This window comes from Esox lucius, chromosome 10 (genome assembly GCF_011004845.1).
Source record: "Esox lucius isolate fEsoLuc1 chromosome 10, fEsoLuc1.pri, whole genome shotgun sequence".
NCBI lineage: Eukaryota > Metazoa > Chordata > Actinopteri > Esociformes > Esocidae > Esox > Esox lucius.
Genome location: NC_047578.1, coordinates 21,291,308 through 21,312,865, shown reverse-complemented (window position 1 = coordinate 21,312,865; position 21,558 = coordinate 21,291,308). Strand labels below are relative to the sequence as shown.

The 21,558-nt window shown below is 40.6% G+C and overlaps 1 protein-coding gene across 4 annotated transcripts; it reads left to right on the top strand.

Annotated features, from left to right (window-relative positions):
* Window positions 1-806: 806 nt before the first annotated feature.
* On the top strand, window positions 807-21,384 carry iffo1a (intermediate filament family orphan 1a). 4 transcript variants are annotated; one of them, XM_020050004.2, is made up of 9 exons: window positions 807-2,170; window positions 8,937-8,997; window positions 11,327-11,422; window positions 11,623-11,763; window positions 12,092-12,276; window positions 12,599-12,719; window positions 13,313-13,408; window positions 13,951-14,081; window positions 18,899-21,384. In XM_020050004.2, exons 1-9 carry the CDS (start codon window positions 1,149-1,151, stop codon window positions 19,044-19,046), a joined length of 2,001 nt encoding a protein of 666 aa, XP_019905563.1. In that variant the 5' UTR covers window positions 807-1,148; the 3' UTR covers window positions 19,047-21,384. The 4 variants fall into 4 exon arrangements, with proteins under 4 accessions (XP_019905563.1, XP_019905562.1, XP_019905564.1 ...); XM_020050003.2 differs by having other exon boundaries at window positions 13,310-13,408; XM_010896864.3 differs by having other exon boundaries at window positions 808-2,170; window positions 12,095-12,276; window positions 13,310-13,408.
* Window positions 21,385-21,558: the final 174 nt, after the last annotated feature.

Sequence of the window (21,558 nt, the reverse complement as noted above, 5' to 3'; positions counted from 1 at the left end):
AATTACCAAAATGACCATAATTGATGGGAATGCCATTTCCTGGTTTTTCAAATAATCGACCTTATAAATTTAACTAGAGCAGGGTATAAAGTGTAGGTATACTAACCTACAAGTCAATCGGACTAACAGTTTATGAGAATATTTTTTAAAGGTTTTTCACAAAATTCAAAATGTTGGGAAATCCAAGATGGTGGACTTTATGGGTCCCAGAGGAAAACATTTTCCCCATGAGGAATGGGACTTTCATGAGAAGTTTCAACATTATAGGTGATATGGGATGGTGGGGCAGTGTTCGAGCGTTTCAACAGGCTGTTGCTAGCCAATCATGCAGCGGATTCATCCCATCAGGTTATTTATTTCAATTAGCCACCATACCTAAATGTGTGCCGATTTTGGTGAGTTTTCACTAAACAGAACAATCGTTATAAGCGTTTAAAATGGATAAAAATGATAATTATAATAATATAAACCAGCACAAAACAATAATTTCCTGCAGCTTTGCTGTCTGGAACCCAAACTAGGGACTATGAACCATCTTGAAATAAGGGTGACAAAGTCAGTCATGCCATTGTAATTATTTAAGTGTAGACGAATAAAACCTATTGTGTTATCAATTAAACCTATCGGAAAATATACTAAGCCAGCTATTTTTTTTTAAATGAAAGTTTATTGAAAAGGAATGGAGAAACATGGAGAAGAAATAATGAAACTGATCAATTCCAGTAAGCCAAGTAGTGAGATTGTTAATTTCGCGTGTATTGCAGTCATTACGGTAAGCTAAAAGTAAAACCCGCAGTAGCTTGTTTATTTCCCACTGGCAATCGTCTTGATTTCACCGTTACCTAGGTAGACGCGGAAGTTTAGTCTAGTTCCACTGCAGCCAGCCAGCCAGGTACGTAGCCATCACCACTTAATTGGCTGATCTTCCATCGCGGAAACGTCTCTTTTTTTTAAAACCTGCAATATCATTTTAGTTTTTTTTTTTTTTACAGTTAGGCTATATACCTCTGTTTTAAGACGCATACCGGTACAGCAATTTTGATCTTCACAGGGATAGCATTGCCTACAGTAATTCGTATTAGAGCAAGTACGCTAGTATTATTTGCACCAGGTGTTAGCTGCCAAGCTAAACTAAGCAGTCGGTTTTCATGCCGGATTTTGAGCATTTCAGATTTTCATACTCAAGAATGAATCCGTTACTCGGGGATAACGCGCTTCTGGTTCAGCAACAGCAGCATAACCAGATGGGGAGCCATATGGATTCTTCCATGACAGGCCTAGATTCATATGGTGCACCAGACCCACCGTACGTTTTTGGGGAGCACACGAGTGGCTTTGGACAAGATGGGATATCTGGGCTAGATTTTACTACCCTGCCACCTTCGGGACTCGCGTATCTGCACCTAAATAACATGCACCGAGCGCCGCCACCCCCCGCAGCTATGGCACTGCGTAACGACTTGGGATCAAATATAAGTGTTCTCAAGACACTGAATTTGCGCTTTCGTTGCTTTTTGGCTAAAGTTCACGAACTTGAGCGTCGGAATAAAGCTTTGGAGAAGCAGCTTCAGCAGGCTTTGGAAGACAATGAGGACATTTCAGGAGAAGGACACGGGAAAAGGCCATTTACTAAGGAAATGGGAGTCCAGACTGGTTTCGTAGGGCCCATCGCGGTTAGGCCTGCACATATCCCACTACAGAACGCCAATAACTCTGCATACCTGCCCGGGGGCCTACTCTCTCCATCGCTAAACAGACCTACAACTCCTTCTTTTGAGTCTCACAGCAAATCAATATACAGGAACTCGACTCTGACTGACACAAATTCCAATCTCAATTCCAATCAACTACTTCCACATATTTCCACCAGTCCTTTATTAACCCCTACAGATCCCTACAAGACTGTATCCAACATTAACGAGAAATATGTCAGTTCGGGGACTGTTATGTCAACTAACCCGCCGCCCCGGTTCCTCCCCGGCACTGTTTGGTCCTACAACCACGACCGCAGGTTTGGAGTTGGGAGGGAGTCACACATAACCGGCACAGGTGTGCCTTGTGCCCAAACAGACGGAGTAGGTGTTCAAATCGACACCATCACCCCTGAAATACGGGCCTTGTACAACGTATTGGGCAAGGTGAAACGAGAGAGGGATGAGTATAAACGCAGGTATGTTAATGTTATGTAGCTCATAGGGCTTGCTGATGTCACCTGTAGGCCTGATGTAATGTCATAGATTGTGTAGATAGCTCAACATTTTCAAAAATCCTACTGTCCTGATTTGTCTGCCTCTTTCTGGAGAGCCAAAGGGGAACGGAGTTTTTAAAAAAAATCTAAATACCCTTCCGATTGTGGCTTCGGAAAGTATTAAGAACCCTTTGACTCCACATTTTGTTGCAGAAGATTTAAATTATATATATATTTTTTAAATGCCATCTGTCTGTGCACAACTTGTTTTTTGAAGTGTGTGCCAAATTATTGAAAATGAAAAACTGAAATATCATTTATATACATCATTTCTCTGATCCTTTATTCAGCACTTTGCAGAAGCGTTTTGCAATCGCAACTTTGAGTCTTCTTAGGTATGCCAATACTAAAAATATCATATACTTATTCAGACCCCTTTGCAATCACTCCAAATTGAGCTGAGGTGCAAAAATGTATTTTGGTAATCTTAGAGATTTCTTTACAGCTTGATAGGTGTCCTGCTTTGGCGAATTTAATGATTGGACATGATTTCGAAAGGCACACGTTGCTGTAAGGTCCCACAATTCACAGTTCATGTCAGAACAAAAACCAAACCATGAGGTCCAAGAAACTCTTTGTAGACTTCCAAGATAGAGTTGTGTTGAGGCGTATATCTGGGTAAGGATAATACATTGTTAAAGCATTGAAAATTCTGGATTGGATAATCTAGAGAAACTGAAGGAGTCTGAAAACTTTCCAAATACTCTTTACAACTTTCCAAGTTGTCTTTTGAAAACTAGACCAAATAATTGAGTTACACATGTAGTCTATTAAGGTTTCTCTCTTTGTACTGGTTTACAAATTATTACAAATGTGGTGTGGAATGTTTCTCAAATAGCCTAATTTTATCTTAATCCACCATTTTGGGTGTTACCCCAAATAAACCCAGAACCCCCAAAATATTACATAATCTCCTGGAAGGTCAACATGAGTTGCAACTGCTGATATTTTAATATACTGCGGAAATATATAACAGGCTTTATGTTTTCCTGCTAATTCTCATAGCCATCATGCTGTTAGGCTGCTGTTGTAGGCCTACATCATGTCAGTCAACCATTCAAATAATTTCTGACAATTAGGCCTACTGTTATAACTATACAGTATTGCACTGAGGATAAATATTTTACTGTTGTTTTTGTTCTAGTCATCTTCATTATCATTCATAATATTGCTCCTAATTACTCTGTTAATGGTTAATCTGTACACTAGAAGTTGTTTCTTTTACAGTTTACAGATTGATCTTTTTGTCCTCAATTTGCCCTTGTATATTGCAAATTATATTATTATAGGCTTCAAGGGGATCATAGTTTAAACATTGGGTAATCACAGCATTAAAAAGAACAGCACTAGTGAATCTCCTATCCAATCGGAGGATTATCCAGACAGGGCTGAAGTGAATGGGTGAGAAGTCCTCAGAACACATGTTTTTCTCTCACATGGTTTAACACGTACATACACGCACTCTCTGTCTCTTGCCTCCACCCACTGTTTCCTTTCTACATCTGCAATGCAGCACTGTACTGAGAGTTGTGACCACTAGTGGTGCCACCAGAATCACCAAATCATGCTCCCTCCATTCTGTCACTCTCTCTTCCAATCCATCGCCTCTCTCCCTCCTTTCTGCCACTCCCTCTATCAATCCCTAGCTCTCTTTTTTCTGTCCCTCACACTTTGAATTGTCTCCTCTCTTTTAGTCCCTCTCCTTTCTGTCCCCCTCTCCTCTGCTCTTTTTCTCTCCCTCTCCTCTCTCTCCCCTTCTCCTACTATCTCTCTTTCAGTCTCTTTCCTCTCTCTCTTTCAGTCCCACTGTTTCCTCACCATCCCTCCCAATAACTCTGTTCCCCGTTCGCACACAAACTTGGTCTTTCCCCCTCTCACCTCATCTACCCATCCTGGAACATCATTCACCCTCTGCAGCATCCTTGAGAAGACGCTGACATCACTATGATGACATCAGTATCGTTCCAAGGGAACTATGTGAATGTTAATGAAGACATTGCAATGCTAGTTCTCTCACTTCCAGACTTGCCAGCTGATACACTTAGACATATAAATGTCAATCAAGATTTAAACAATACAATATCATGCAGTATTGTTTTTGTGTAGAAGGTCTCCATTTCACTTTATTGTCCACTTTCTTATTCAGGAAGGGAAAGTTGAAATGGCAAGAACACCTAACCAAATGGTATACCGATTTACCCATGTATACATCTTACACATTCTCAACTATGCAGTTAAAAAAACCTAGTGTACTGCTTCTCCAGATGAGTACAACATTGAGATGACATGTGCAATATACCGTTGTGAGACAAAGTTTGTGAACCCTTTTGAATTACCAGCATAAAGGTCTCCAAAAATGTGATCTTAATGTCTGGGAAAAGTATGGGAGCCATGTTGTTTATTAGGCCAATCTGGTGGAACCTCCTTTTGCAGCATCTGTCGAAAGCAAAATTATTCTGTAGTTGTGGGTCACACCTGGACAATGGTTAGTGTGGTAAAGGTCAGGACTCTGACTTGGCTGTTCCAAGATGCACATTTTCTTCTGTATATTCTTGTAGATTTAGTGTTTAGGATCATCTTTTTTTCATGATCCTAAACACGAAATGGTTATTAATTGTATTTATTTTTTTACCCCATCAACTTTTTGTATACAACAGGGACCGTCGACCCACAACTGAATGTGGTCTTATTGACTGGAACAGCTGTCATAAATTACCCACTTTGGAAGAAGTGATTATCTTAGAAGTTCACACTAATACCCGACTATGCAATTTATGTAAATGTACGCATTTTTGTGTGTTCTTTATTAAATCACACTCCTGTAGTTTTCCTGTGACAGATTAAGCCATATCCTGGTTTAGTGATCAACCTGAAAAATCTCCATAGGAATCTATTACTGAACTTCGCTTAAACTGTGTCCAGGAAACCGCCCAAAAGTTATGACTCGGATGAAGATCAGATCATAAGCAGTTTGTTCAAAAGGGTTCACAAATATTGCAACTGAACATGAAGGTGACAAACATGGTGAAAGGTGAGTCAGATGTGCTACATGTAGACAGTTAACGCTAATGACCCTGGACAGTCGATGTGGAAACAACACCTCCATAATTTCACAGGGGTTATGTTAAATTTGGAAGCCAAGTCTCAGTTGGACCTTCTGTGCGAACGTGTAGTGTATAGGGACCAAACAATATTCAGTAATGAATACATTAACTTCTTTGATGAAAAGATGATCACCATTAGAAAACAAATAACGGACTCCTCCTTAAATAGGTATATTCCCCAAAATTGCGATTGTCCTGAGAATGATCTGAACCTTCCTAAACTGGTGTCAATGGGGACACTTTTTAGGTCCTGTATCGCTCAACGCGGTCACTAAATGAATGAGTTTTAAACCCACAAATTGCCAAATAGACCCGATTCCAACAAAACTACTTAAGCAGCTACTTCCTGTGCTAGGTCATCAAATGTTGAATGTAATTAATTGCTCCCTATCATCCGGATGTGAACCAAACTCACTAAAAATAACGGAAATTAAGTCTAATCTGGATCCCAACATATTAAACATTTACAGGCCAACATCGAACCTCCCGTTCTTATCAAAAATCTCAGAAAAATGTGTTTCCCAACAACTGAATGCCTTCCTGAAGACAAATAACATTTATGAAATGTGCCAGTCTGGTTTCAGATTCCATCATAGTACTGAGACTGCACTCGTGAAGGTAACAAATTACCTTCTAATGGCCACAGACAAAGGTTCCGCATCTGTCCTGTTGCTTCTTGATCTTAGTGCTACCTTTGTCAGTATTGATCACTCGCTTCTCTTAAAGAGACTGGAAACCCATATTGGGCTACATGGACATGTTTTAGCCTGGTTTAAATCTTATTTATCTGAAAGATAACAGTCCGTATGTGTGGATGGCTTATCCTCTGACAAATCAAAGGTATGTTTTGGTGTTCCTCAAGGCTCAGTTTTGGGCCATTATTGTTCTCACTATATATGCTACCTCTGGGTAATGTCATTCGGAATCGCAATGTCAATTTTCACTGTTATGCTGATGACACAGTTGTATATTTCGATGAAGCATGGAGAAGCCCCAAAATTAGCTACTTTGGAAGCATGTGTTTCAGATATTTGGAAGTGGATGACCGAGAATTTTTGCTTTTAAACTCTAGAAAAATAGAAATTCTTGTTTTAGGACCCAAAAACAAAGTTTTGTTTCTTGGCTGTATGGTTGTATCCCAAAAAACTGTAAGAAACCTCTGCGTTAACCTTGACCCTGACCTCTCCTTTGATGAACATATAAAATATATCTCAAGAGTTGCTTATTTTCATCTTCGGAACATTGCAAAAATCTAAAACTTTTTATCAAAAACTGATGCTGAAAAACGAATCCATGCTTTTGTTACTTCTAGATTAGATTACTGCAATGCTGTTCTTTCTGGTTACCCTGAAAAATCAATAAATAAACTTCAATTTGTACTGAACACATTACTCCAGTACTAGCCTCTTTACACTGGCTGCCTGTTAGGGTTAGGGCTGATTTTAAGGTTTTCTTATTAACCTATAAAGCAATACATGGACTTGCTCCTACTTTCCTCACTGAAATGATCCAGCCATAAATACCTACACGTAACCTTAGATCGCAAGATGCAGGCCTTCTAATTGTACCTAGAATTTCTAAACAAACAGCCAGAGGCAGGGCTTTCTCTCATAGAGCTCCACTAGTGTGGAATGATCTGCCAACTAAAGTTCGATGTGCAGACTTTGTGCAACATTTTAAATATCTTGTAAAGACTCATCTCTTCAGCATCGTCTATGATTAAGTGCAGTCTGGCCCAGGGATGTGAAGGTGACCAGAAAGGCTTGATACTATCTACCCTTGCTGTCTAGCCAGGTGGGCTCTCATCCCCACTGGGATGCCCTCGCTCCAATACCATTTGGGGGCAGAGTCACTGGCTTGTTGTTGTCTCTGTTGCGCCCATCGTGCAATTGAGTTGAACTCCACTGGCAATACTTGGCCCTCATTTCACGGTGGTTGCAGTTGGTGGGTGTCCCTTTGGTTGATGCTTGGCAATGTGGGTGGATTGATTTCCTGCCTGTTGGGCCCTGGCCAGGGCCTCTCCCAGATAGGGCCACAGTGTCACTGGACTGACCCCCCTGTCTCAGCCCCAAGGTCTTACACTGCTATATTATTGTGCCGGGGGAGAAGGGTCAGTTCTCCTTCTCCACTGTAGATCCTTGTAGATCTAAGGAATGCCCTTTCTAAATTTCCCGTCTCCTGCCCTGTTTAAAGGTCATGGCCCAAACCCCTGAAATATCGAGACCTTTAGAGATCTAGAATGTGGCCTTGAGTGTGTGTACGCTCTTTCAAGTGTTGAGTGAGATCAAATGTGTCAAGTAATTCAAAAAGTTATTTGGCATTCTTGTCTGTATTATCTATGTGCATGTTAAAATCCCCTGTAATAATTAACAAGTTATAATCAACTGATTATAACAGAGTAGTTCAGCAAAATCATCAGTAACATTTGCAGAATATCATGGAGGGCTGAAAATGGTTAAAAACAAGGTTTTGGGGGTACCCTATAATGTAAAACAGGTATTCAAAATAAATAAAATTACTTAGTGTATTTTCTTTGCACTGGAATGTATCTTTGAATAGGGCAGCCACTCCTCCTCCTTTCCTACCATTTTGATACTTATTCATATAGCCACATTTTTCAGGTGCTGTCTCGTTGAGAACAGAAGCACTACAATTTTCTGTTAGCCAGGTTTCAGTGATAAACATAAAATCTAGGTTGTAGGATATTATAATGTCATTTACCAAGAATGATTTGTTGGAGAGATCTGATATTAAGTAAAGCCAGCTTAATAGATGTAATAGGGGTTCCTGGAACAGTAGGTTGACGTGTTACAGTTAACAGATTAGAAATAGAAGGAATCGAGTGCATGCAACTTAAAAAGTAACCCTGTCTAATCAACACAAGAATAGAGATACCAGGTCATAGCTTGTCCTGGTAGAACAAGCTCCCTGATTGGTGAGTGTGGTGGAGGTGGGGAGAGGGAGTGTGGTGGAGGAGGAAAAGGGTGGGTGTGATAGAGGTGGAGAAGGTGAGTCTGGTGGAGGGGGGGGTGGGTGTTTTTGTGCCCCTGTTTGGGACAAGGACTACTTCTGGAAGCTTTGGGTGATTTTAGTTAGAGGGTCAGGAGAGAGGGGGTGGATACTCTACCAATGAGTACTGTCCTTCATGTTTATCCTTTTTGGAAATGGCATTCCAAGAGCGTGACTTATGTTTGCACCAAGCAGCCGGCATCCCATGATGTTTGGATGAACCCCATCAGATCTAAAGGAGTCTTTATAGTTCAAAAATATATTTAAATTGTCAATAAACTTAATCCTGTGGTTGAGGCATGCCAATGTCAGCCACATATTCAGACCAAGGAGTCTCTAACAAGATTCAATTCTTAAAGGTGCCCTATGCAACCTAACGCCACCTAAGGGTTATTATTGGATATTTTTAATGGAATATGCTGCATAGGGTATCTTTTAATTAAAGACGAATGTACACTGAACAAAACTGCATAGTAATAGATAGTGGGATTATGGTGTTAAATATCTGAAAGTGACTGGAGAAGAGTTATCTACATCTCTCTGCTATTTGTTTTATGTCATGTGTGTTTTTACAGATGGGAGGAAGAATACACAGTCCGAGTTGACCTCCAGGACAAAGTGGCTGAGCTTGAGGAGGTAATTCAACTTTTGCTGTGTCAGTGTTTGTTTTCACTGTACTGATGGCCTGGGGTTGTCTGATGGCCTGGGGTTGTCTGATGGCCTGGGGTTGTCTGATGGCCTGGGGTTGTCTGATGGCCTGATGACCTGGGGTTGTCTGATGGCCTGATGACCTGGGGTTGTCTGATGGCCTGGGGTTGTCTGATGGCCTGATGGCCTGGGGTTTTCTGATGGCCTGGGGTTTTTTATGGCCTGATGGCCTGGGGTTGTCTGATGGCCTGGGGTTGTCTGATGGCCTGGGGTTGTCTGATGGCCTGGGGTTGTCTGATGGCCTGGCGTTGTCTGATGGCCTGGCGTTGTCTGATGGCCTGGCGTTGTCTGATGGCCTGGGGTTGTCTGATGGCCTGATGGCCTGGGGTTTTCTGATGGCCTGGGGTTGTCTGATGGCCTGGGGTTGTCTGATGGCCTGGGGTTGTCTGATGGCCTGATGGCCTGGGGTTGTCTGATGGCCTGATGGCCTGGGGTTTTCTGATGGCCTGGGGTTTTTTATGGCCTGATGGCCTGGGGTTGTCTGATGGCCTGGGGTTGTCTGATGGCCTGGCGTTGTCTGATGGCCTGGCGTTGTCTGATGGCCTGGCGTTGTCTGATGGCCTGGGGTTGTCTGATGGCCTGATGGCCTGGGGTTTTCTGATGGCCTGGGGTTGTCTGATGGCCTGGGGTTGTCTGATGGCCTGGGGTTGTCTGATGGCCTGATGGCCTGGGGTTTTCTGATGGCCTGGGGTTGTCTGATGGCCTGGCGTTGTCTGATGGCCTGGCGTTGTCTGATGGCCTGGGGTTGTCTGATGGCCTGGGGTTGTCTGATGGCCTGGGGTTGTCTGATGGCCTGGGGTTGTCTGATGGCCTGATGACCTGGGGTTGTCTGATGGCCTGGGGTTGTCTGATGGCCTGATGGCCTGGGGTTTTCTGATGGCCTGGGGTTTTTTATGGCCTGATGGCCTGGGGTTGTCTGATGGCCTGGGGTTGTCTGATGGCCTGGGGTTGTCTGATGGCCTGGCGTTGTCTGATGGCCTGGCGTTGTCTGATGGCCTGGCGTTGTCTGATGGCCTGGGGTTGTCTGATGGCCTGATGGCCTGGGGTTTTCTGATGGCCTGGGGTTTTCTGATGGCCTGGGGTTGTCTGATGGCCTGGCGTTGTCTGATGGCCTGGCGTTGTCTGATGGCCTGGGGTTGTCTGATGGCCTGGGGTTGTCTGATGGCCTGGGGTTGTTTGATGGCCTGGGGTTGTCTGATGGCCTGGGGTTGTCTGATGGCCTGATGGCCTGGGGTTGTCTGATGGCCTGATGACCTGGGGTTGTCTGATGGCCTGATGACCTGGGGTTGTCTAATGGCCAGGGGTTGTCTGATGGCCTGGGGTTGTCTGATGGCCTGGGGTTGTCTGATGGTCTGATGGCATGGGGCTGTCCAGTAGTCTGTTCTGCTGCATATTGTCCACATGTATCACGGCAACATTGGTTCAACATTGGTTAGAAAAAAAAACTTTCCCATTTTGGAATCCTTGTCCTGCTGAAAGACAAACGCAAACTGTCTTTCAGCCAAGCCAAAGCACACACAGCATTTAGAGTTTTGGCCAAAAAGCATGTGACCACAATAAAATCTCTCGATTTGGTTTACCGGTGCACCATTACTTTACTCTTAGCCACTGAACTATGTAGCTCCTTCAGTGTGATTCTTGGCCTCTTTGGCTTTTCTCACAAGTCTCTTTGTTTGAGTGCTGAGTTTCAAGGGGCACTATTTTCCTGGCAGTGCCTGGCTGGTGTGATGAAGCTTCCAATTCCCCATTATCGATCCAACTGTGCTAACTGGGGTCTCCAAATGCTTGGATATTATTTTGTACCAGAAAACATGTCAGCAACTTTAATGGTTCTCAGATCGAGGCCAACAGTAGGTTAATGATGTCCTCATTATGGCAATTTCTTTTATCTGTGTAAAGCAACTACTGTTTCTCAACATAAAACCAATTCCACCTTGAAATAATGTTTTGAGCATCAGTGTTTTCAAAGAAAATACCCTATTGAATGAATTGATTCTACAATTTTTTATTCAGGAAGATAATCGGTCAGGTCTTTGAATACTTTTGGAAGGCACTCTACCAGTCCTGCAGCTTATACTACCTCAGAATTCTAGGTACATTAGAAAGCAGCTGTAGAGAGGTAAAGTGTGTTGATTAACTGGAGAGAGGGATAACATTTGCACCACCCATATATATGTGTTTTTACTTATTATCAGTTAAGTTGTACACAGTATGCAATAAATATGAGTCTGTAAAGTGTGTGTGTGTGTGTGTTCAGGACCTCCAGGAGAGCGAGGCGTGTCAGGATGAGCTGGCCCTCAGAGTGAAACAGCTGAAGGCGGAGCTGGTACTCTTCAAAGGGCTTATGAGCAATGTGAGACATCTCTACGTTTGGGTAGCTCTCCCCAAATTCAAGTTCTTGATGTTTTCTAAAGCACAAAGTCCCCAGAGAGATTACATGGAGAATTCAGCTTTACAGAATCTTATACATTTATGTTCAGTTAGGTAGTCATGACTTTCATGGTCACCAAATTCCCATTGTGAATGTCACCCACTCTTCTCTCTTCCCATTAGAACTTGTCTGATTTGGACAGTAAGATCCAAGAGAAGGCCATGAAGGTAGACATGGACATCTGTAGACGCATCGACATCACTGCTCGTCTGTGTGATGTAGCCCAGCAGAGGAATTGTGAAGACATGATCCAGATCTTTCAGGTCAGGACCGCTCATTGGCCACTATACTATGAACTATAGCATCTGCAAAGTAACCCATAGACGCCAGACCTGGGTTTGAATATGTGTGTTTTGGAAATGTTGGTATTAAAAATACTTTGTGCAGCACAAAATAATTATCTAAATTCATTTTATTTGAGTACATGAGAAGCTATCATTAAATCTGTGAACTTGTACTTAACATAACTTATAGAATTTGATGGCAGTGGGTGAGGGCTTTGGCAAAACCTGTTTTATTACACCTTAATAAGCTTGTTGATTACGGCTTATTACCCTGCTATTACACCACTGTTACTATACCTTCATCTAGCAGATGGCCACACCTCCATCCACACTGACACGACGTCCCAGGAAGCAGATGGCCCAATCGGTTAAAGGCGGCGATGGAGATGACCTATCCAGCATCTCCGAGAGTGACAGGGGCAAGGATGAAGAGTCTTGTAGCACCTCAGCCAATCAGATCAACGAGGAGATGCAGAGGATGCTGAACCAGCTGTGAGTACAATGCGTCGTTCTTTAACTATTGGCCAACGGTCAGCAATCGAAGCCTCCTGAAATCCAAAATGCCACCCACAATGAGTCACCGTTCTGCACTTCCAAAGTTTGTGATGCAAACATCAAGCCATGGTTATTTGATTATTGGAATTCGGAATGTAGGAACCAGGCTGAATACAAAGCATGCACATCGCTGGTCTCCGGTCCTAGAGTAAGCTGTGAGCCATTAGCATGTTAGTAAGCCATAAGTGGGCCAGAACCCCCCTGGTGATCCATAAATAGATGTGCCGCTAGTAAGCCAGGCTTATCGTTGGTGTTGCAGGAGGGAGTGTGAGTTTGAGGACGACTGTGACAGCCTGGCCTGGGAGGAGACTGAGGAGACTTTACTCCTGTGGGAGGATTTCCCAGGATACACTCTGGGAGCAGCGGAGACCCAGGGAGAGGTAGGCCGCCGTACTCTCCTCTAGCTGCTGGCTAAAATGGGTGTTATATTTACCAGTGCAATCGTTAGGATTAGAAGCAGACTAGGAGATTCCTGAACTGTGGCCATGCTCTAAGCAAAGCTGCTGTTCTCCCTGCTTGTCAGTCGTTCTTACGGTTGGTCTTGCAGGTCGGTGCTTTGCAGTAGGTTATTGTAGGACATTTACAGCTTTGATAGCAACATTTCCTGATTCCTGCATCGCAGTGTAATGCATTATAGCTAGGCTGGTCACACACACACAAACTGAGGTCTATTTAATTAACGCTGGTACTGTTAGAATAATTCTCATAAATATAATTCTGTTTAGGAGACCATTAGGAAGAGTCTCCATGTATTAGAGCATGTGGATAATGAGGCAAGCTAGTACAGACTATTTGGAACTTAGACTGTGCTGTGGTTTCATTGTCTATACCCTTAACACATTTCCATTTTCCTCATGTATATCGGGCAAATTAGCAACCACATAAAATGTCTCCTCTCTCACTTTCCCTCTCTCTTTCTCTGTCTTATGCATATGCATGCACAAACACACACGTTAACACACAAACACAGCAGCAACAGGAAGAATCCATAGAGAAAGTGATAAAGGACACAGAGTCCCTCTTCCAGACCAGAGAGAAAGAGTATCAGGAGACCATTGACCAGATTGAGGTAAGATTGACCACTTGTCCCACTGCCCTATGTATGATATTAGGACTTGGCTGTATAAGATGACTAATCATAAGGATGCAGAACGATGGAGCGCTACTTTGAAAAAGCAATAAATCTCCCCCAAACAACATGGAACATTAGGGTTCTTCAGCTCAGTCTCTTTTGGGGGAACCCTCTTTCATAGTTCCAGATAAAACTGTTTCTGGTACCTTTTTGACATTTTTGGTTCCAGGTAGTTCAACCCAAAATGTTTTTACTTGGAACTGTAAAGGAAAAGGTTAAAAATAGAGTCCTCCACAGTAGGAGCAGGCAAAAAGATTTAGTAATGTAACAGAGGGCCAAAAAATGTTCTTCTTCTTTGGATAGGTTAGGTTTGTCCAAATCCATTTGTGATAGCATCGCAACAATGGATTAATGTTTGTTTCAACCATTTATTCATCTACCCGTTACAAAACAAAGTGTGGTGAGTCTGGTGACAGAAAACATAAACCAGGAAACCAGTATTATAAATATGGATTGTCTTTTATGTTGTGCTCCTGTAGTTGGAGCTGGCCACAGCTAAGAGTGACATGAACAGACACTTGCATGAGTATATGGAGATGTGTTCCATGAAGCGAGGCCTGGATGTGCAGATGGAGACATGCAGAAGACTCATCACCCAGAGCGGAGACAGGTATCAGACACCTCAGCGTGGTGCTGAACACTGACCCTAAACGCTCTAACACTAGAACCACCAAATACTTACGCCATTTGAGTTTGTAATTAATATAAAGCTGCCATTTTCAAAGCTACACCTTCCTCCATCCATTACTTTTCTTAAATAGGCGTATATTACATTGTTCCATAGAAAACTATTTTGAGACACTTTATCTGTTTGTTTTACCCTGTTTTCTGACTTAATCTGTCAATAGCCCAAGACACTTAGTGTTGGTACCCAAATGGTACCCAGACACAAACCACCCCTCAATGGATGAAAGCTCGTTACTCCCAGATGAATGGTCAGAGCCTTGGTTAAATTTGAATGAACTTACAAATGAAATACAAGATTTCCATGACCATTCAAAAACTTAATTAGGCTATTATTGAAACATAATACAAATGATATAGGCTACTTATCACACATTACCGTTTTTTAATAGGATTTTCAGCTGATTGTCTAGGCTAATTCATCAAATGTAAATCTAATGTATTATGTTAAATAATTATTCACTAAATGAAAAACCAAGGATATTGTTTACCAGTCACCAATTACCAATTGAACAAACATATTACAAGTTACTGTTTTTATTTTAAGAAAGAGAAACTAAATCGCGCACACATCCTGTCATCTCTTTTTGAATTTTCTCTGCTTATTTTACTGAAGATTTATATTCTACAAATGTATTAAGCTAAATAATTATTCACAAAACGAAATACCAACAATATTCTTAACCACTAGAGCTAGCCATTGGCTTTAAAATCAATTCGATAGCCCCACTACATCCCCCAGGAGAAACCTGCAAAGACACGCCATTCACATAGCCTATTCATTTTGGGCCTCTTCTTTATCTAATAACTCTCAGTTTTTCGATAACTTATTCATGTCACCTACATATTGGCTGTGTAATTACAATTTGTTTTTTTTTGTTTTTTTTTACAATAAACAATTGAAAATACTATAGCCTGTGTTTCTTAGAAATAATAATAATTTGTATTATTTTATTTCGTTTTTTTCGTATGATAATACCTTTTTAATACAAACACATTCTTGTATTATTCAAATTAATTAACACTTTTAAACAAACAATTTGTAATTCATTATTTCTCTATTTATATTCTATATAGTTTGATAACGACCCAGAAGATGAATTGATGCTGTGGTTGGATGGTGATGCTCTGGAGGAGAATGTGTTTGCTAATAGGGATGATTGATATGCAAATGACACCAAACAGCATTCGGCTAGGAATGACAACCTAGGAATGGGATATCAGGATGAGATACTTTTATGACATACAGTGCATTCAGAAAGGATTCAAACCCCTTCACTTAATCCACATTTTGTTATAGAACTGCTTTATTCTACAATGGATTAAATATTTTTTTCTTCATCAATCAACACACAATAGCCCATGATGAAAAACCAAAAACTGGATTGTTCAAATTTTGGCTAATTTACAAAAAAACAGAATAAACAAATTTACATACACTATCATTCAAAAGTTTGGCGAAAGAAAAGTCCATTAAAATAACATCAGAAACACACACATTGCTAATGTTGTAAATGACTATTGCTGATTGTCAATTAAATATCTACATAGTCGTACAGAGGCTCATTATCAGCAACCATCATTCCTGTGTTCCAATGGCACGTTGTGTTTGCTAATCCAAGTTAATCCATTTAATAGGCTAATTGATCATTAGAAAAATCTATTTGCGATTATGTTAGCACCACTGAAAACTGTTTCGCTGATTTAAAGGAGCAATAACAATGTCCTTCTTTTAGACTAGTTCAATATCTTCAGCATCAGCATTCGTGGGTTCGATTACAGGCTCAAAATGGCCAGAAATAAAGAACGTTCTTCTGTAACTCGTCAGTCTATTCTTGTTCTGAGAAATTAAGGCTATGTTAATTTTTGCCAAGAAACTGAAGATCTTGTACAATGCTGTGTACTACTCCTTTCACAGAACAACAAAAACCAGAAAAGAAAGAGCTGTGGGAGGCCCCAGAGCACAACTGAGCAAGAGGACAAATACATTATTGTCAAGTTTGAGAAACAGACATCACAGGTCCTCAGATGGCAGCTTCATTCAATAGTACCCGCAAAACACCAGTCACCACAGTTGACTGCATGTCAGAGCAAAAATTAACCCATGAGGTAGAACGAAGTGTCTGTACATCTCAGAGACAGGATTATGTCAAGGCACAGATCTGGGGAAGAGTACCAAAAAAATCTGCAACATTGAATGTACCCAAAAACACAAATGGAAGAACTTTATATCTACCAACATTCTTCCTAAAGCTGGCCAAACTGAACAATTGGGAAGACCAGCTCCCCAGCTCATGTTTGTAAATGGGAGAACCTTCCAGAAGGACAACTGTCCTGAAGCACTCCAACAATCAGGCCTTGACGGTAGTGTCCAGACCGAAGGCACTCTTTAGTAAAATGCACATGACAGCCTGTTTGGAGTTTGCCAAACGGCACTTAAAGGGCTTTCAAACAATGAGAAACAACAGGATCGAAATCTTTGTCCTGAATGCCCGGTGTCATGTCTGGAGGGAACCAGGCACCGCTCATCACCTTGCCAATAAAACCCCTACAGTGGAGCATGCTGGTTGGGCCAAGCTTGTTGTCATACCCAAGAAGACTCAAGGCTATAATGGCCACCAAAGTAACTTCAACAAAGTTTTGAGTAAAGGGGTCTTAATACGCATGTAAATGTGATATTTCAGGGGTTTTGGGGGGTCATTGTGGGGTATTGTGTGTAGATTGATCACGATATCAGTTTAATCCATTGCAGAAAAAGGCTGTAACATAACAACATGTGGAAAAAATAAAGGGGTATAAATACTTTCTGAATCCACATATCCAGGCCACCAAAGAGATTCTCTGAAGCAGAAATGAAATATTAGTATGAGACCTCAATATGTTACCTCTGTGTATTCTAATACTTTAATCATGTTTTTCAACTTGATGTGAGATTATTTCCTCCCTCAGAAAGAATGTTATTGGCCAAGAGAAAAAGTAATCCATGGTTCCGTTTTCTTTGAACAGACAAACTCCAGCGAACTTTAGCCACCACTAACTAAATTAATATAGAGGTGTGATAGACATATATATATATATTTTTTTTCATGAACCATCAACTTTTTATTTGATGTGGTTTAAGGCCAGAACAACATATTCGTTTTTTCATTGTTGCCTCATGGATTAGAATCAGTTACTAGGCCAACTCTCTTGACCGCAAGGCTATATCACTCTCTTTAACCTTGACAACATTCTCTGTAAAGGTAGTCTCTTAGTTATACTTGCTGTGACTGCAATATTTAGTTGTTTATGTACAGTAGATTATATTCAGGAAGTTGCTCTGGGAACTAAATTTGCCAAAACTTAAATGTGGAAAATAAGTGTCAAGCATTGTAGGTATTTTTTTTAAGAACTACTCCTTAACAGGACCACATTTCCATCAGGACCATTCTAAATATATTTAGTATTTAGAAGATAAACCAAGCATTCTAAAGCAGTGGCTCTCAAACATTTTGTGGCCAGGGACCCATTTAGGAAATTCAGGTACAGGGCCTCCTAATAGTATTCTCCACCATGGATGTGTTACAACATGCAATCAAAATGGGTTTAATTGGAGGTTTTGCCACTAATCAACAAAAAAAGTCCATAGTATCAAACTATTCTAAATTAATTGCAAAATAAACCAGAAAACATTATATGTTCATAAGTATTTACCCCCTTTGCTATGACAACTGAATGAGCTGTCTTTAGTGTGCTATAATTAGTTAATTGAGTCCACCTGTATGTAACTAAGGTGTTTCACATGATTTCAGGTTAAATACACCTGTCTCTGTCTCCCTAAGTGAAAAGGTTTTGGAACCACTCGCTTGAGGATAGAGAGGTGATATGAGATAGATGGTAAGTTAAGTGATGGTGACGGAGTCTGCTGATTAAAGCATGTCTTGTAAAACAGCCTGATCTTAATCCTGTTGGATCCCTTTTCCAAATGATCAGGAACAGGTAGGCAAGTAAATTAAAATCTGGCACAGTTCTATACATTTCAAATATATAGCCAAACTAAAACGTTTTAGTCAGAAAATCTGTATAAACGATATACATATATTTACCATCGCTCCAGTGCTCTAAAGTATACTCTATCTTGTTACAAAATACATTGTACTGTAGTTCCAACAAGTAAAAAGCTAATTATATGAATATTTGAACACCTGTTTCAAATACATGTATTAGAAATATTGCCCATCTTTTCTTATTTCCCCAATATACCCCATTCTTCTCCACTACCGATTTGCAGTTATGGCCCTGCCTTATCACAGCAACTCCCAGAAGGTTCAGGAGAGTTGAAGATTGAGACGTGTCTTCTGATGCATATCTCAATGGGCCTCTCCGCTTATTACACTACTCGCTCAACCAAGTATTTGCCAGAACCTACGCACTTGGAGGGCAGCACATTCTCTGGTCTACAACCTCAATTAAGCTTTCAGGTGCCCAACTCTCCACAAGGAGTTGCTGGAGTGCATCAACACAAGGCAACCCTGTCCGCCATTTTACCCATCTGCACCAGACGGCGTTCAGCCAGTAATAACTGTCTGCGGGAACCCTTGGCACTGTCTGTATGCCACGGCCGGGCTTTAAAATCCTGAATGGAGCAGCTGTATTGCCAGGCAGTGACTCAGTATATTTTACTGCTCACCTTGGACTGTAGAGTCATCATATTTGCAAATCAGTGCCTGTTGTATTGACTTCATCTCCCTGTCTCCCTTTCAGGAAGTCTCCCCTCATTTCCACTGCAGTTGAAGACTCTGATGATGGTGAGGAGAGGAAAAGGGTGTCTCCGCCGGCAGACTCCGAAAGTGATGAACCCTACTGTGACACACAGGTCAATAGTGCTACGTCTCTCTCCAACCCTAAATGATATCCGGTGGTGTTACCTTAGTCTGGATAGTACTGTAGTTTACATATTTTTGCCATGAATTATGTAAAACCAGACTCTTTCCAGGGCCATCTGTTAACACTGCCCTCATGTGGTTCAGGAAATTATTACACCTATTCTGAGGATAAAGCATAGATGTCTTTTGAAGGAAATCAATTAGATTTCATAACGTTATTGGTTTTATATCACTTATGCTATGAACAGTAATATATATATATATATATGCATACATTTAGCTTGTACATTGATCTGGCTATTTGTAGCAAATTCCAACCAAAAACTATTTGCACAAAGTTTCTGTAGAATACATGCCTTATGTTACATTGCTGTTATAGATTTAAAACCACAGCCACATTTTTAAGGGGCGAACAAAACATGCACAATTGGCAAGCTATTTACACTGGATGAGTAATTATCTACCAGTCCATTGGGGTCAAATAAAATGTCAATTTACGGTTTACTAAAGAAAAAGGGCCTTGCTGTTGGTAGCCATTTATGAAAATATTTTGTCATACTATGATTTGTTCCTACCCATGATGTAACACTTGTATATTCACAATGTCTCCCCAATTGTTTTTTTTATACTGAATGTTATGAATAGCATGCAGTTTACATTTTACAACATTTGTATTTTTATTTGATATTTTATTTAGTTATATATAAATGCCCTTATTTGATTACCTTTTTCATTCATCATTGAAATGTAGATAAATAACTTATTTTTAATGGTATTTATTTATCTAGGCTATTTTCTATTAAATATTGCTATATTGAAAGTATGATTGTTTTTTATAAGAAATGCCCAGGATAACATTATGCAGTTTTGCAAGGACAATTCCCAAAAAATGCCTTTGGTATAAGTATTATTGAAAGTTTAAAGAAAAACACTTCGTTTTCACTGTCATGCATAGTGCATGTGAACCCAAACGATATGCAGGTAGGAGCAAAAACCCCTGGGTAATGTCAAGCTTAATGCCTATATAAACATTTCCCATGAAAGCACACACTCAATGTAAGTTAACCAATCCCTAGCTGGCAGGGATTTCATCCTGACCTCCATATTATTTTGAAGCTCTCTAGGGTTAAACGACAGAATAGAGAAGGTACCATGGTAGATGTGGGTTCTTTTCAGGACAGCATAGGGCTTGAATAACTGCTTTAAGACAGTTCAGAGGCATGGGAACTGAGACAGGTTTTATGTAGCGTGTCACATTCATTAAATTAACACATTTTGGACCGACCATAAAAGTGTGTTTAACTAGTCATTCCATGCCTTGTGAGATATCTGGAGTTGTCTTTTGTTCTGTGGATGTTGCGCAGTTTAATTGCCCTTGAACATACTAATGTCAGTAATGTTAACAACAAACGTACAACAACCGTCATGCCATTTCATATACTTTGTTATTGATGTTGGAAAGCATATTGTAAAAGTGTTCAGTCCACATTTGACAGTTTGTAAATCTCTGCATATAAATCTTAGTAAGTAACAGTTATGGTAAGGCTGTATAGAAATGCAAACATATTTGACCTGACTAGCTGGTAATGAATGTAAATAATGTACAGAAAACAAAGCCATGTAAGAGATTCATAGAAGGCAAGATGGAGATTTCAGATGGTATGGCAGAAAAGGTGGCTATGTCATTGAGTGTCTTTGGGGTTTGTATGGATACAAAAAGGATAGTGTCTGTGTTGGTGTGCATGTTTGTACCTTTGTGTCTGTCTTGAGCTGTCTATGAGCATTCCTGGAATTGTTTCCTAGTTTACTTGTTCAACTCTCTCGACATTGAAAATATATTATTATTGTTATTACAGGATGTGGATTCCTGATAAATGTACAGGAAGAAGAAAAGAAAAAACAGCAAAAGCACTTTGAAACAAGTTTTATTTCAATAGCCACTATTAGTCTACAGTCCCATACCTAGTCATGCAACTGTGTACAGAAGCTGCTCAACATATATCAATTAAATCTGCAACACAAATATACTAGTAACAGCGTGGTAGTACTACATCTACTGTGTGTGGTCAATGAGTTGAACATTACTGTTCCAGTCTCAGGTAAATTATATCTGTCAAAGTGATGGTAATATGGAGGATTTATTCATACAGCTTTTGTCAAATAGCCACATTGTAAAGGAAAATCATTAATATGGGTTAGCACGCAAAAGCCTGTACTGTGTTATGACCTATTTATTTTATCTGGCACTGTGTTTGCATTATGTAGTGTATCTGTGTAACTGAACAATGTTTCTGAAAACAAAGGGAAACAATTTCACTATGTATTAATGGAAATGGTGAACAGAATAAAAGTGCTGAAAAGAGACTGGTTACTGGGGCTTTTTTATGCTGACATACTCCCCAAATGATTTCATAATTCACTTTCCATTTAGACTTTCCTTAAAGCCAAGCAAGAACCGATGTAAAAAGGTAAAACAACCTAAACAAATCAATGGGACACTAAAACAGCCCTTTGCAACACTTAAAGTGGGTATTTGCA

Coding starts and splice junctions, on each gene's coding strand:
- iffo1a (XM_020050003.2), top strand. CDS start 1,149: ATGCCGGATTTTGAGCATTTCAGATTTTCATACTCAAGAATGAATCCG. Junction 2,171..8,936: donor AGGGATGAGTATAAACGCAG/GTATGTTAATGT, acceptor GTGTTTTTACAG/ATGGGAGGAAGAATACACAG. Junction 11,423..11,622: donor TCAAAGGGCTTATGAGCAAT/GTGAGACATCTC, acceptor TCTTCCCATTAG/AACTTGTCTGATTTGGACAG.